The sequence below is a fragment of the Diceros bicornis genome, chromosome 15 (genome assembly GCF_020826845.1).
Source record: "Diceros bicornis minor isolate mBicDic1 chromosome 15, mDicBic1.mat.cur, whole genome shotgun sequence".
Taxonomy (NCBI): Eukaryota; Metazoa; Chordata; class Mammalia; order Perissodactyla; family Rhinocerotidae; genus Diceros; species Diceros bicornis.
In genome coordinates, this window is record NC_080754.1 from 51121537 (window position 1) to 51137761 (window position 16225).

General features: G+C 36.1%; 1 protein-coding gene across 1 annotated transcript; it reads left to right on the forward strand.

Annotated features, from left to right (window-relative positions):
- The first annotated feature begins 9867 nt into the window (after positions 1-9867).
- RPL22L1 (ribosomal protein L22 like 1) lies at positions 9868-14562 on the forward strand. The gene is made up of 4 exons (XM_058556357.1): positions 9868-9912; positions 12041-12130; positions 12299-12420; positions 14082-14562. Exons 1-4 carry the CDS (start codon positions 9904-9906, stop codon positions 14224-14226), a joined length of 366 nt encoding a protein of 121 aa, XP_058412340.1. The 5' UTR covers positions 9868-9903; the 3' UTR covers positions 14227-14562.
- The last annotated feature ends 1663 nt before the right edge of the window (positions 14563-16225 follow it).

Consider the following 16225-nt stretch of genomic DNA (forward strand, 5'->3'; position numbering starts at 1 on the left):
AAAACCTATTACATAATTCTGTGATTAAAGGGGAACTGCAAACAGAAATTAAAGAATTCATGAAAGATAATGAAAACACTATCAGAATCTGCGTAAAGCAGCATAGAGGAAAATTCATAACCTTAAACATCTATATTAATAAAAATGAAAGAATAAACATAAGTGAATTAAATTTCTAAATCAAGCAACTAGAAAAATAACAGCAAAATAAACCAAAAGAGAGCACCAGGGAAGAAATGATAAAGATAAAAGCAGAAATTAGTGAGGTAAATAGAAAAATAGTAAATTAAAAAAATAAAATTCTGGTTCTTTGAAAAATTAACAAAATAAACCACTAGCTAATTGATATAAGGTAAATGAAGAAAGCACAAATGTAAAAAATGAGAAATACTAAGAGGAATGACAAATAAGAAATAAGAATAAAATTTATGCAAATAAATTTGAAAACCTAGATGACATAGTTTCTTAGGAAAATATTAGAATTGACCTCAGTAGAAATAGAAAGCTTAAACAGAACAATTTTAATGAAAGAAATAGACAAAGTTATCAAGAAACTGTCCCACAAAAAAAAAAAAACCCAAACCAACCAACCAACCAAAAATCAAAACCAGGCCCAAATACTTTCACAGCAGAATTTTACCAAACCTTGAGAGACCAGATGCTCAAAGTTATGTGGATTATTTTAGAGCATAGAAAATGAGAACTTCTAAATTCTTTTTATGAAACAAGAATAACATTGATACCTAAACTTGATAAAGATAACAAAAAGAAATATAAGTATTCATGCAAATATCCTAGTATAATATCAGTGATTAGACTCAAACACCACATGAAGAAAATACACATGCCCACAAGTTTATATCCAAGTTCAATTAGGAAATCTATTAATATAATTCACTTCCATAGAAAGTAGATTAATGTCTTAGGAAATCTCTCTTAATAGTGTTCAGTATATTAATAGGTCTAAAGAGAAAGATCATATTATTTTCTCCATAGATACTGAAAAAAACTTTAGATAAAAAAAACTCCATTCTAGGGCCTGCCCCGTGGCTTAGTGGTTAAGTGCGCGCGCTCCGCTGCTGGCGGTGGCCCGGGTTCGGATCCAGGACACGCACCGATGCACAGCTTCTCCGGCCATGCTGAGGCCGTGTCCCACATACAGCAACTAGAAGGATGTGCAGCTATGACATACAACTATCTGCTGGGGCTTTGGGGGAAGAATAAATAAATAAAATTATTAAAAAAAAAAAAGAATCCGTTCTCAAAAGATCTCTTGAGAAAATAGAGGTGAATGAATACTTATTTAACATAATTATATCTCTTTTTATGTGTTAACATAAATATACATGTACACACATACATATACATATACATTGTATATGTATGTGTGTATATATGCATGTGTATACAGATATGCATGTATGTATACATATGTATATGTATATGTTTGCACGTGTGTGTGTGTAAAATTCCAAAAGCTAGCCTTTTACTTAATGGAAAAACACTAAAGGCATTCTCACTAAGGTCAAGAACTAGGCAAGAATGCCCACTCTCTTGACCACTGTTACACTGTTCTGGAAGTATTAGCCAATGCTATTGGACAATAGAAAAGAGTTAGACACGTAGAATTGGAAAAGTAAAAGAAAAAATAAAACTTTTCTATTTTCAGATTATCTGTTAGTATACCTGGAAAATCCCAGATAATCAATGATAAAGCTAACTCAAACAAAATTATCTAGGTAACAGGATATAAGATTAACATGCAAAACTCCATAGCTTTTATATACAAAAATAGCCAATTAGAAGGTATTATGAGAGGAAAACCTTGTTTATAGTAGCAACAAAAAGATAAAATACAATGAAAAAACTTACAAAGAAGCGTTCAAAACCTGTATGAAGAAAACTATAAAACACTTCTGAAAAATACAAAGCTGACTTAAATAAATGGAAAGACATTCCTTAGTCTTGGCTGATAGCTCAACATTATTAAGATGCTAGTTCTACCTAATTTGATTTATGTATTTAATGCAGTCCCAATAAAAATACTAGCAAGCTTTTTTATGGAGTTAAACAAGTTGCTAAAAAGTTCATATGGAAATATAAACATGCAAGAATCGCTAGGAAAATACTGCAAAGAAAGAGCTATGAGTGGGAACTGGCACTACCAGAAATTAAAACCTACTACAAAGCCTCTATAATCAAAAGAGTGAGGTACTGGCAAATGGATGGACAGACCAACAGAACGGAATAGAAAGTCCAGAAACAGACCCAATCACATATAGAAATTTAGTATATGATAAAGGTGGTATTGTGAATTGCTGGGCAAATATTAATTTAATTAAATTGTGCTGGGACAATTGGAAAAATTAAATTTGGAAAAAATAGGATGAATTCCATACAACATACACAAGAATAAACTCCAAATGAAGCAGAGGTCTAAATGGAAAGAATAAACTGTACAAATCCTAGAAGAAGACATGGGTGAATTTCTCTATAACTTGGCTTCTTTTCAACTATGACTGAAAATCCAGATACAATAAAAAGATTTATAGATACAGGTATACAGAGAGAGAGAGAACAAATGATAAATAAATGGAGCAAAATGTTAATAATAGGTAAAAATCTAGATAAAGGATACATAGATATATATATGTATACATATCCTTTATCCATATTTTAATGTATTTTATACATTTATATTTATATGTATATATTTGTGTGTGTTCTTTGAACTATTTTTACAATTTTCAGTAAGTTTGAAATTATTTCTAAATAAAAAGTTTTTTAAAATTCAAAAAGTATAGTATCGTCCAATTTTTATAAATGTATGTAATTACTTGTGTAATCTAAAGGATATAGATCTACACACAGTCACATACATGCATGCCCCCAAAGCATTAAATAGCTTTTTATAAGCAAGTGGGATTTTAGATATTTTTATGCATTATCTTTTTTGCTTCTCTGTATTTCCATTCATGAGCATTTCTTTTGGCATGGGAAGGTAATAATTTTGTTAATTTAAAAGTTCCTCAAAAATATTGTTTATAATAGTTTGGAAAAAATGGAAATAATCTAAATGGCCACCAGTAGGTGAATGACTAAGCTAAAAATGACAAGTAATAAAATTAAGCAATGAAAAAAGATACTTGTTCTCATTTTAAAGGTTGACCAATTATTCAGAATTCTTGTGGCACTATATAAGAAGAAAACCTTACTTCTGAAACTGAAATTGTTAAAAACATAAATAATAACTTAGGTTTTCCTAAATACACACTAAGAGAAAAGGTGCATTAAAGCAAGCATAAATTTTTTAATCATAGTTTATAATGCTCTCTAATCAAATTAGTAAAGGGCAAGTGACTTCAGTTCCTATTTCTCCTTAGTTTTCATTTATGGGTATCTAACAAAGAACGTTCATAGGTTGGAGGAGTTAAAAGCAATATTCTTCAGTGGTAATAAGTTTCTGCTCAGCACCTCATTGTTGTTTGCACAGAAGGGCTATAGCACATCCTTTGCCAAAGCTGTGCAATTTGCTTCCATAGGACTGTTTGTGCTGCAGTGTCATTCGGGTATATTTTTCCGGAGATGGGTAGTGCAATGCCTTGTGACATTCAACATGCTCTGCTTTGCAGCACGTGGCACAGAAAGAAAAAATACCATAAAAAATACTGTCAGATGATATTTTTACTACATATACTAAATCTTTTTTTAAATGCTTAAATGGTGATAACATTGATGACTGGAAAATTTGGGTAAAGGGAAATTTACAGATTCCTGTTTTATAAATCAGCTTCTAGCAAATAAGATGGGTTTTAATAATTAGTAAGTAAACTCCAGAGACACAGACATTGTGTACTTTCTATGTTACGGTGTGATCCTTTGTGATGTTAACAGAGCTGAGATTTTCCAAAAGAGAACACTGTAGGAATAAAGGTATACCACCCGATCCTGTGAGAAACTTTGTGTGATGAACAAACCCATGACAGATACAGAGCTGCAGGAGGAGGAGATGTTATGAAATACAGTTTGAATGTGACAGAGAACATTCAGAGCCTTGTTTGCCTAAATGTCGTAGCGTTTTTCCATGGTTCAAAATACATATTGGTACTTACATGGATAAATGTTTATTAGAATATTACAAACATTCATTAAAATATCTATACTATTTCCACTGCAAAATAGTAGTGTGGGGGCCAGCCCTGTGGCATGGTGGTTAAGTTTGGTACACTCTGCTTCAGCGGCCCGGGTTCTCCGGTTTGAATCCCAGGCACAGACCTACACCACTCACCAGTCATGATGTGGCGGCGACCCACATACAAAATAGAGGAAAGATTGGCACAAGTGTTAGCTCAGGGAAAACCTTCCACAGCCAAAAAAAAAAAATATATATATATAGTAGTGTGGATTTTAAAGTTTTGTGTTGACCACAAGGTCTATGTTTTTGCAGGTGTACATTGATTTGCATATTTTCAATTAGAAAAATAATGAAGGTTGTGAGAATTGTCTTTTTCCACACTGTTCTGAAGTGCCATTCTGCCATAAATGGCAAAAACGCACATTTGTGTGTGCCTGTTTCTGGACTCTCTAGTCTATTCTATTGGTCTATATGTCTAACCTTGAAACAATATCCAACTCTCTTAATAATGGTATTATTAAAATAAATCTTGCTCTGAAGAGCAAGTCCTCCAACTTTATTTTTCCTTTTTCAAGTATATTCTGGCTATTCTGGTATCTGTGTTTCCATACAAATTTTCAAATTGGTTTGGAAGGAAGGGAGGGAAGGAGGGGGGGAGGGAATCATCTGTTAAGCTATTGTTTGTGATCACATTGAATCTATAATTCAGTTTGAGGAGAATTGACATTTTTATTATACTGGGTCTTCCAATCCATGAACATTGAATGTCTTTCTATTTATTTGGTTTTTAATTTCTCTCAGTTATGTTTTATAGTTCTGCATAGAGGTTTAGTACATCTTTTATTTTTTCCTTAGGTATTTGATATATTTATGTTATTGAAAATGATATCTTCTTTAATTTTAATCTTCTAATTTGTTGCTAGTTTATAGATATGCAATTGATTTTTGTACATGAACTTTGTATCTAGCAATCTTTATAAAGTCACATATTAATTCTGATAATTTTTCTGTAGATTTTAAAAAATTGTTTACATACACAATTACATATCAACTACAAATAATGACATTATGACCAAACTTGCTGCATGACATATTGCTAGATTTGGGTTGCTAACAATATATCTGTGATGGTAACATATAACATATAATATAACATATAATATAACATATATATAACATAACATATATCTGTGATTATAACATATAACATATAATGTGTGGTTTCTGGATATGGCTTGCTAATAATATATCTGTGATGATAACATATAAGAATCACATATCTGTGATTATAACATATAACATATAATAACATATCTGTGATTATAACATATATATCTGTGAGTTTAACATATAACATTATAACATATGACATATATTTCTGATTATAACAATTTCACGAATGAGACTGGACTATAATTTTCCTTTCTCAAAATGTCCTTGTCAGTTTTTAATATCAAATTTATGCTGGCCTCACAAAATAAGTTGATGACTGAAAGAATTTGTGTAATATTGGTGTCTTAGCCTATTGCCTGCGTGCATTTGGTTTATTTTGGGAAATGATTCCAGGTAACAGAAGTAAGGAATTTGGAAGTGTAAAATTGTTTGGTAGAATTCACTGATGAGAGGGAGCAAAAGCAAAAAAAAAAATGTGCTGGGGACAAATGAGGCTTAGTCCTGCTGGGATCTTCCATGTAGTGATGTGGAATGTACTTCTGAACTGTCCACTCAAGAGAAAGAAGAAGGGAGCAGCAACCAGTTTGGGGCAGGTGTAACTTGACAGCATCTCCCCAACATTTTTTCACCTACCCCATGGCTTCTCTGACGTGAGGTGTGGGATGCCTGTGGGAACCTCCCCACCAACACTCACTCACATGTGTACAACCTGGAAATTCAAGGGAGCTAATGCCCATGGACAATCATTGACCAATAGGGGACAGGAAACTATGGATAAATGCTCTCTTCTTTGGGATTAAAAGATAAATTGAAAGACTGTGAGTTTGGGCATAAAAGAATTTGTTACAATTGGCATTATTTCTTCCTCAATTGTTTGGTAGAATTCACTGGTGAAGCTATTTGGGTGTCTTTCTTGTGGGAAGGTTTTAACTACAAATTCAATTTATTTAAAAGATATAGGACTATTCAGATTTTCTGTTTCTTCTTGTGTAAGTTCTAAGTTGTATTTTTCTAGGAATTCATTTGTTTCATTGAATTTGTCATATTTTGGCATACAGTAATGTAAACTACTCTATTATCATTTTTAATTGAAATGTAACATATACATATATAGAAAATGCACAGATTATAAGTTTACAGCTTGATGAATTTTAACAAACTAAACACACTCATGTAACCATCACCCAGATCAAGAAACAGAACATTACCAGCACCCTAAGCCCACAAAATAAACATGATTGTTACTTTTTTATACAGTTGGTGTATGTTTAGATTTACTCACAAGTTTGCCGTTTTCTTTGCTCACTATTTCTTTTGGCATAAAGACCTTTCTAGGATCATTTTTCTTCCTCCTGGAGTATATCCTTCAGAATTCCTTTACTCGGGGGGGTCTGTTGGTAGCAAACTTTCAGTTCTGTTACCTAAAAATGTCTTAAATGCATCTTTACTCTATAGTTTTATACTTTGTAGCTCTACGTAGACAGCTATTTTCTCTCAGCACTTTGAATATAATAATCTTCTGCTTCTGATACTCCCATTGAAGCTGATGTGAAGTCAGCTGTTAATATAACTCCTTTTAGTAAACAGCTGTTAATATAACTCCTTTTAGTAAACATTTTGCCTTTTCTCTCAGGATGCTTTTGAAATAATCTTGTCTTTGTGTTTTGAAGTTTCAGTACAATGTATTTAGGTGTGTGTTTCTTTTAAGTTATCCTGCTTGAGGTTTACTCGGCTTCCTGAATTTGAGAATTCAGCCATTATTTCTCTAAATTTTGCCTTTCCCCCATTTTTTCTATTATATCCTTCTAGATCTTCCATTTGACATAAGTGGAACATTCTTACTCTGACATCCTTGTCTCTTAACCTGCCTTTTATATTTTCTATCTCTTTGCTTTTCTATTTTGCATTCTAAGTAATTTCTCATTCACTAATTTTCTTTGCAGCTGTGTCTGCTCTCCTGTTTATCTCATCTACTCTTTCTAACTAAAGTTTTTCCATTTTTAATTTCTAGAAGTTCTATTTTGTTCTTTTTAAAATTCCTGGCCAATTTTGATTGTCCCTGGTTCTCTTACCATATTTTAAATACTTTTAGCTTTTAAATATATTAAAGATACTTATTTTATATTCTGTATGTTATAATCCCAATGTATACAGTCTCTTATTTGGGTCTGATTTTATAGGTTTTTAGGGTTGATTTTCATTCATGGTGGTTTGTTTTGCTGTGTATTTAGTGATTTAAAAAAAAAATTGGCAGCTCATATTTCTGTAAGTTTATCTCAGGGAATACTTTGTGCTTGGATTTAAAGTGCATTTCTCCAGAGAGCATTTGCCTTTGCTTCTGTCTGGCACTACGAATCCAAGCACACTTTAAACTATATTTTTAGGTTTAAGCTTTTTCATGCCATTTGAGCAGAGCTAATTTTAGCCCCAAACTTGTATAAGCATGAGGGCTTGTCATTTCTGCCTCCAAAAGATTCTTTTGCTTTTCTAGCAGCTTAACCATACATTAGAAATTATCTATAAGGCCAGACTCGATGGCCTCTTGGTTAAAGTCTGGTGCACTCTGCTTCGGTGGCCCGGGCCTGGTTCCCGGGTGTGGAACCACACCACTTGTCTATCAGTGGCCATGCTGTGGCAGCAGCTCACATTAAAAAAAAAAAGAAGAAGAAGATTGGCAACAGATGTTAGCTCAGGGCAAATCTTCCCCAGCAAAAAAAAAAAAAAAAAAAAGAAAAGAAATTATCTATAAAACTTATTTTAGCCAGATTTTTAAGGTGGCTACATATGGAGAGATTTCTCTGTGAGTCTAATCTGCCATATTATCTTTCTATATTTTATTTTACTGATCTATTCAGGCTCCAGTATTATGTAGATTCAATGACTGAAGTTTATAATGTATTAGAAATATAGCATATTTTATGGTATCTTATACTTGAATAGCTGGAGAGACAACTTTCCCTCTTTGTTCTAAATTGTCTTGGTTCTTTTCAGACACTTATTATTTCATATGTTTTAGAATCCATTATCAAAACAAAAAATACCTATGGGGTGTGGACAGGCATTGTGTTAATATATACTGTCTATGTGTGTAAAATTTGGGAAGAATTGAGTTATTTATAACATTTAATCTTACCATCTGCCCATTTCTGGTTAATGTTTTTCTTAAGTTTTTTCTTTCCCAATTAAATCTTTTTTCCACTACAGTTTCTAACTAATTATTTTGAGATTACTAGTTATTTTGAAACACATGTTGTTTTTAATATCCCCTTTGTACAAATGGCTTAATAGTTCTTAAGGGGTTTTTGTCATGACATGGAAGGCTGCCAAAAACAAGCAAAATAAAATAATTAATGTGTCAATTAATGGATTATTTTCAAAATCTCCAATCGTACAAGGATCATGTCTGCTTTGCAGCCTGGGCAGCTCTTGAGAAGGAAATGCCAATTGCTCTTTTTTTCCCTTAATGTTTGGAAAAGAAATGAAATTATTGTGGTTCTTGAGTCAACCAACCAAAAATCTTCTTGAAATGGATTTCTTCTAGGAATTCAACACCTCTATTCAGACCCTACAGGTTGTATACTTCATTAAAGCATAGTTCCCACTGTCACTAATTGCTGTCATAAAGGACATACACAGTTGTCACTTTCTAAGGTCACTCTGCAAATTAACAACAAAAGTCCACCCCATCCTCTAACCCTGTCCCCCCCGCCCCCAAAGATAGTTTCACCTCCACAAAAAATATTGCAAAACGCTGAGGGGCCTGCCACTTTTCTAATCAAACGTCAACATGTAATCCTTCAAAGCTCAAAAGCTGTATTTTCCTTTTGTCATCAAGACTGTCACCAGCCCACATCCACTCTCGTGTGCCTTGTACATTTTAGTTGTTAGGTCTAAGCAAATATCTGTTGAATTTTAACTGGGAGGCATTTTGGATGGAAGACAGGAGTCCTAGGGTTAACTCTAAAATCCATGATAAAATAGAATAAATTACACCCAACGAGTGAATAAGTGAGAACTACGTGTTTTTCTCTTAAAGGATTTTTTTTTTCCTTTTTGAGAACCGAGTTTATTTTGGCTTCCTGAAACACCGGTTTCCCTCAACAGTCATTTAGAAAACAAGACTCATAGACAAAACACAGATATAGAAATAACTTTTCCCAGGAGGATTATAATTGCAATATAAGACAGGCGATCCCAAAGCAACCCGAGACACTGCCTTGCCCTGATTGGAAAGAAGATCCAGGCGATTAGAGAAAGATGATTCCCGCATCCCTCGGGCGTGTGTATCTGCAAGGGGCCTCCTAGTAAGTGCAGAGACCACTGTGGTCAACAGTGTGCGTCGTCACCAGCGGAGAACCGTGAATCATTTCAACTAGAGCCCACCACAGGCGCTCCCGGGACACCTAACCGCCTACCGACCGTAGGTTCCCCGGCCACGCCCCCGGTTTCCCGGGTTACTGGCCTCCGCGCTCCACCCCAAGTGCTCTTCCGGGAGGCGGCGAGCTCACGCTCTCGGCGCATGACGCAGCACGCTTCTGTATAAACAGGTGCGGCGCGGCACCGCTTCCTCTCTGATCGCACGGCCGGCTTTCAAGATGGCGCCGGTGAGTGAGCGTGGTCTTGGAGGCAGCGCCTTACCCCATTGTAGATGGTTTTTGCTCTAGCGAGTTGGGGTAGTCTCATTCGAGATAAAGGAAGGGTAGAAATGGAGACTGTGTCAGGAACACAAGCAAGATGTAAAGGTTGGAAGTTATTTTTCCGAGACTCCTGGGGACTGCCATGCGGTCTGGTGGAGTTGGGGCTGGGCCCTGAATTGGCTTAGGATGGGTGGTCGTGGGAGCGCGGGGAAGGAGGCGGCGCGACGGCGAACGGGGCTAGTGGGACAGCATTGGGCCATTTTTTTTCTCCCTCGCGCCTGCTAGTGCCGATGCTCCCGTTCATTTGCCCCAGGAAGGCGCTGGGTTACCGGGCGGTGGGAGCTCCGCGGACGCGGCTCCCGAGACAGCCGCGGGTACGAGCGTTTCAGAGAACTTGAGAACTAAGTTGGGGACCGAGTTTCATTACCTCATGAAGGAATTTTTTGAGAGGTAAAAGTCACGACTCTTAGGCAAATATAGAAGTGTGCTTCAAAGATATTATTTACGTTATTAGTAAGGGAACCAGGAGGATGTTAAAACCGCTCTAAAGAGCATTTGAAAAGTTAGGTATTACCTATGTTAGTAATTTACCAGAAAATGTTAGGCTAAAATTGCTGGGTTATAAACAAAACTGGATGATGTCCAAGGGGGCTGTAAACCCCCTGGGGTTATCTAAAGGTCACCGACAGGAATTATTTGCATCTCTTAAGTTAACCAATGCCCCGACAGAGCTGTAAATTGCCCAGTCAAGCCCAGCTTCTAGTAATCTCTTTTACCCGTTCTAAGTTTTGGATCGGTTTTTTGGGGTACAAGTTACTCGACTACCTAAGAAAGCGAATTGGCATTAGTACTTGGTAACCATTTGGGTGGCTTTAATTTGGAGGTGACATTCTCTGGTAAATACTGATTTGTCTTTTTTCACTACCTTGTCTGAATGTATATTAGTAGCCACAGCAACATTTTACTTGTGTGGCCTTATTACATCGTATTGGTCTAAACAGTTTTGGGTATGGAAAGCTTGTTATCTGTTTTTTTTAATTTAATTTTTTTTTTTTTTTTTTTTGGTGAGGGAGATCAGCCCTGAGCTAACATCCATGCTAATCCTCCTCTTTTTTGCTGAGGAAGACTGGCTCTGAGCTAACATCTATTGCCAATCCTCCTCCTTTTTTTTCCCTAAAGACCCAGTAGATAGTTGTATGTCATAGCTGCACATCCTTCTAGTTGCTGTATGTGGGACGTGGCCTCAGCATGGCCGGAGAAGCGGTGCATCGGTGTGTGCCTGGGATGCGAACCCGGCCACCAGTAGCGGAGCCCACGCACTTAACTGCTAAGCCATGGGGCCAGCCCTGTGTTTTAAAAAAAAAATCTTGACCAGACTAAGAGGTCCCTCTCCCCTCCTGTTTCTCGGGTATATAACAGCATAAGGATTGAGTTCTGTAGACGTCAGTGGGTGCAGTATCCTAAACTGGCAGGGAATTGAGCTTGTACTGGGTGGTGTACAACCTGTTTCCCATCTGCAGTGGGGGTGGCAGTAGAAAAGCAGCAGCTGGCCTATAGTAAACGGTACCTGGTGATTTAAAGTTGAACATCAGTGTCTGGAAAACAATAAACTTCCATAAAACTTTTATTGATTAACTTGAGCAAAATGGGCTTGGTTAGAGGTTTAAACCAATCTGGGTTGGTGTTTTTAGTTTTAAGTTGCTGTAGAAAGTGGATTGATCCCCTTAATCTTTTCCAGTTGTAAAAATAGGATTCTTTGGAATCTTCTGATGAAGGAAACTGATAGTAGCTCACTATGTAGTTTGAGCTAAGAAGTTTTGAGAGACTTCTCTGGTGAACAGGGAAAATTTCCATCAGATTTCAAAAAAACTTAGTTTATACCAAGTTAAGGAATGTACCCCCCCTTCTAACAGGCTGATTTTTAAAAAGTTAGTGTATATCCTTTATATATTAAGCAATTTTTAGAAATTTGCACTTTTATATATATAACCTCACAGTGCATTATACCCCATTGCACTGGTACACATTTGAAAATTTTGTATATGAAGTGAATAAATTGTTTTAGAATCATAATTATGTTAACTTTCTGGAGCAGAAAGACAAGAAGCCTAAGAGGTCAACCTGGAAGTTTAGTTTGGACCTTACTCATCCAGTAGAAGATGGGATTTTTGATTCTGGAAATTTTGTAAGTATCATTCTACTCAGCTTGTTTTTAGCATTGTAGTAGAGTTCTTAATAACGATTTAAGTATGTACTACTTGATTTTAACCTAAGCTCTATTCCTAGGGTACCTTCCCTAGTGAATATCTAGGGTTTTCTTCCCTAGTTTTGCATTTTTTATGTTTTAAAATAGGAACAATTTCTACGGGAGAAGGTTAAAGTCAATGGAAAAACTGGAAATCTTGGGAATGTTGTTCGCATCGAACGCTTCAAGAATAAAATCACAGTTGTTTCTGAGAAACAGTTCTCTAAAAGGTTGGTATTTTCCATAATATTTTAGTGAAATTATGGTAAGTGTGGAATATTTTATAGACTGTAATCCTGGTGTTGTCTGTTGATGTATAAGAATAGATATGTTGGTGATGAGGTCAGTGAGATATATCAAAAGTGCTTTGAACTTCAAGTCCTATATGAATGGAAAATACATTCAGTAACAGTGCCAATTACTTAGGCTACTTGTTAAGTATAATTTATTGCTGGAATACAGGCAAGTTATGTCCAGGGCTCTTGTCCAGTGAATTATAGTTAAAGTTTCGGTTGTCAATTCAGTAGAGGCAGCCAATGAAAGGTAAAGTCTTAACATTGCTGCCAGTTTTAGTTCATTCGGTTGATTCAACAAATATTAAATAATTCCTCTACATGGCAGCACTGTTGTAGGACTGGATATCCCAGCAGTGAACAAGTAAAGTACTCACCACTAAGGAGCTTAAATTCTAGTGGAGAAATGAGACGATGAAATGCAATATAAGCAGTTAAGTGCTGTGTATGTGCATAAAGAGGATTGTAGGGTTGACGTTTTTAGGTTAGGTGGTCAGGGAAAGCTTCATCTAAGTGAAATGTAGTAGTGAGCACTGCAAATTAGGGAAATAATCATTGTGGCTGAAAAAGACTGGTGGTGGAAACTGAAGACTTAGGAGCCCATTGTGGTGAGATGGTGGTGGCTTGGACTAAGGTGGTAGTGCATTTTAGCTGTGTGGTTGTGAATTAATCACCAGGGATTTGGAGATGAATGGTAATATCTGTCCTCAGATGGACATGCAGATGATTATAAAATTCAATACTCTAATTGCTGTATTGAAGGTAGAGATAGGCAAGGCACAGGAATTTGTGGAGAACCTGAGAGTAAGCATATTGCCAGTGGAATGAAGTATGCCTAGCAGAGAGGGAGCAGCGTTACCAAGGGTAGGGAGGCTTGAAAGGAATGGATGGTAGTTGAGAATTGCTGCAAAGTGTAAAAGGAAGAGAATGGCTGGAATGATGAAATTGGACTGTGCTGAAAGCCTTTTTTTAATATATATAAGGACTGCCGTATGCTAGTTGCACGGCTGTTGATAATTTTGTAAATGGATTCAGCCCTGTTGACAGATTGCCTCTTGTTGATTCAACATGGGATTGCAGTTAGGGAGACTGATAGTGGTGAAGGGAATGTTGACATCTTAGTACATAATATATTTGAAGAATGAAATTATATGTTAAAAAATGTTCTGGTTTTGGCAGTAAGAGTGAAGAGGAAGCTGCTGTTACTGCTCTTCTACGTACTGGCTTCCAACAAAAAGAATATTAGTTTATTAGGGAGTGAGAGATTAAGGGTTTTGTTAGATAAGTGATTCTAATTGGAGTTGAGCGGTTACCTTTTTACTGGTATCCCTAGCAACCTTGCACAATACTTAATACAAATGAAGGGAAATATTTTGGAGAGAACTGAGAACACAAAGGATGAATATGATAATGTATATCTTCTGTATAATAAGCCTTTACATGGTACGTATTTCTTAAAGCTTTGTTTATTTTTTTTATTTTTAAAGCTTTATTTTTTAAATTTTTTTCTTGAGGAAGATCAGCCCTGAGCTAACACCCATGCCAATCCTCCTTCATAGTAGGTATTTCTTAATGAAATTCATGTTTTTATTTTAAAGGTATTTGAAATATCTTACCAAGAAATACCTTAAGAAGAACAATCTTCGTGATTGGCTTCGTGTGGTTGCATCTGACAAGGAGACTTATGAACTTCGTTACTTCCAGATTAGTCAAGATGAAGAGGAATCCGAGTCTGAGGACTAGATGAAGCTGCTCCTTAAAGGGCTTTGCTTACTAATAAAATAAATGAAGCATACAAGAGAAAGAAACATCTAGAAATGGACATTTAGTTTATTGGTGAATAAAAAACTTTGTATTCTGTGTGTTCAGCTTCTGTCTCTTTAAATGTATGCTGTTTACATAATGCTGGCTTTCCTTTGTTAGTTTCTGAAAACAATATTTAAATATAGCTAGTGGAACTTTTCTCAGGATTTCTAAAATTTATTGCTTTTATGAATGTCCTCAAGTTAAAGTGTTGTATAGGAAATAATAAAGCACAATTTTGGATATAACTTTATATAATAAAATATTTAAAATTCTCTTGACAGTCTTAAATATTTTTGTACAGCTTGTAAATGCAAATGGCAAAATCTAGATTGTAGGTGAAAGGACAGAATAATGGGAGGGGAAGTACTAGAGCCATATCTGTTTATTGGTTTTCTGGTGATCCCAAGTACTTAGATCCCTAATACCAGTAGAATCATGTTGCCAAATAGGTCTTGACTATTCAGACCTAGTACACAGGTTTACATAATTGGTTTTCGGAGTGTTGGAAATAGTAATTTCATTAAGAGTTTTAATTCTCTTGATTATTTTAAGAGCGTGTTTAAATGCTCCCCAATGTTAATGCACTGCTGTGGTGCAGCAACTCCTTGGTTCTTGCTGACAATTGTAATAACTTCCTAACAACTCTGCCTCCTTTGAATTGTTCATGTTTTCCACCAGTAGTTACTGAGATCCTACTGTGCCTGCTCTGCCAAGCATTGAGGATACAATGGAGTAAAAACATTCAGCCTACTCTGGGATGGTGAGGGAAACACTGACCAAACAATAACAAAAAGCTGTTCGGTGCAACAAAGGAGGAGTTCATAAAAGGAATTTGGTCTAGTCAAGGCGGGCAACTGAGGAAATGTCTGAGCTGACCTGGAACAGGAACGGTAATATCTGGGTAAAGGGAAAAGGGTATTCCAGGCAGAGAGAACAGCGTAGGTAAAGTTCTCAGGACATGGGGAATCTGGTTGGCATAGAGTACATCTGGAATAGAGTGATATGAAGAATCTGGAAACGTAGGCAGAAATGAACCCATGCAAGACAGAAGTCCATGTTTTAATCTGAACGTTAAGTTGAGGGTAGTGTGATCCAGTGAGATGTGCGTTTTGGAAAAGATTGGTGGCTGCATTGTGGAGAATGGTATTGAGTGGGGTCATGTTGGATGTAAGAGGCAGGCCATGACAGTATCCTGTGGATGATGGTAGATAGGACGGATGTTGGAGATGGGGAGAAGTAGATGCTAGAGATTTTTCAAAAGATAAAATCTGTGGGACTTGATGGACATTGGTAAGGGAGAAGTGTCAAGGGTGACACAACTGGCTAGATGGTGGTATTTGCTGAATTTGATCACAGTGGAAGAAGGCAAGAGTAGGAGAAAAGTTCAGTTTAGGCAATGCTGAATTTGAGGTCCAGAAGATTTCAAGCATGACGTTGAATATATGGGTCTAGAGCTTAGAGGAAGGATCTAGGTGATGTCTGCTAGTCTGCTGCACATAGGCAATTTCACCCACACCCAGTCTATTACTACCTGTTGAGGGTCTAGAGTGAGGATCATCAAGTGTTGGGAACACCAACACTGCTTCCTTCATTCCTCTAGAGTAGTCTTTCAAATACATCTGGTCGTGTTTTTCATGTGTTTAAAATTCTTCAAAGTTAATTTAACATATTGTGTTCTAGGGCCTGGGTACGCTATGCCTAATAAGATATGCATGCCTTTAAGGAGTTGGCAGGTTAGTTGAGACAAGTAAATTCATTTATTTAATAATTTACTGAGAGCCAGCTACATGCTCAGATATGGAATACTGCAGTACAAACTAGAAACGCTTGTCTTTGTGAAGCTTATACTCCAGTGGAGGAAGACGGATAATAAAGTAAAATGTAAAGTAAAATAAAGGTACGTGGTGGTAAACGCTATGAAGAAAAATAAGGGAGT

Bases quoted from the DNA above. Each gene is read 5' to 3' on its own strand.
- RPL22L1 (XM_058556357.1), top strand. The intron at 12,131-12,298 runs GTAAGTATCATT...GTTTTAAAATAG, and splicing joins TTTTTGATTCTGGAAATTTT to GAACAATTTCTACGGGAGAA. The intron at 12,421-14,081 runs GTTGGTATTTTC...TTTATTTTAAAG, and splicing joins GAGAAACAGTTCTCTAAAAG to GTATTTGAAATATCTTACCA.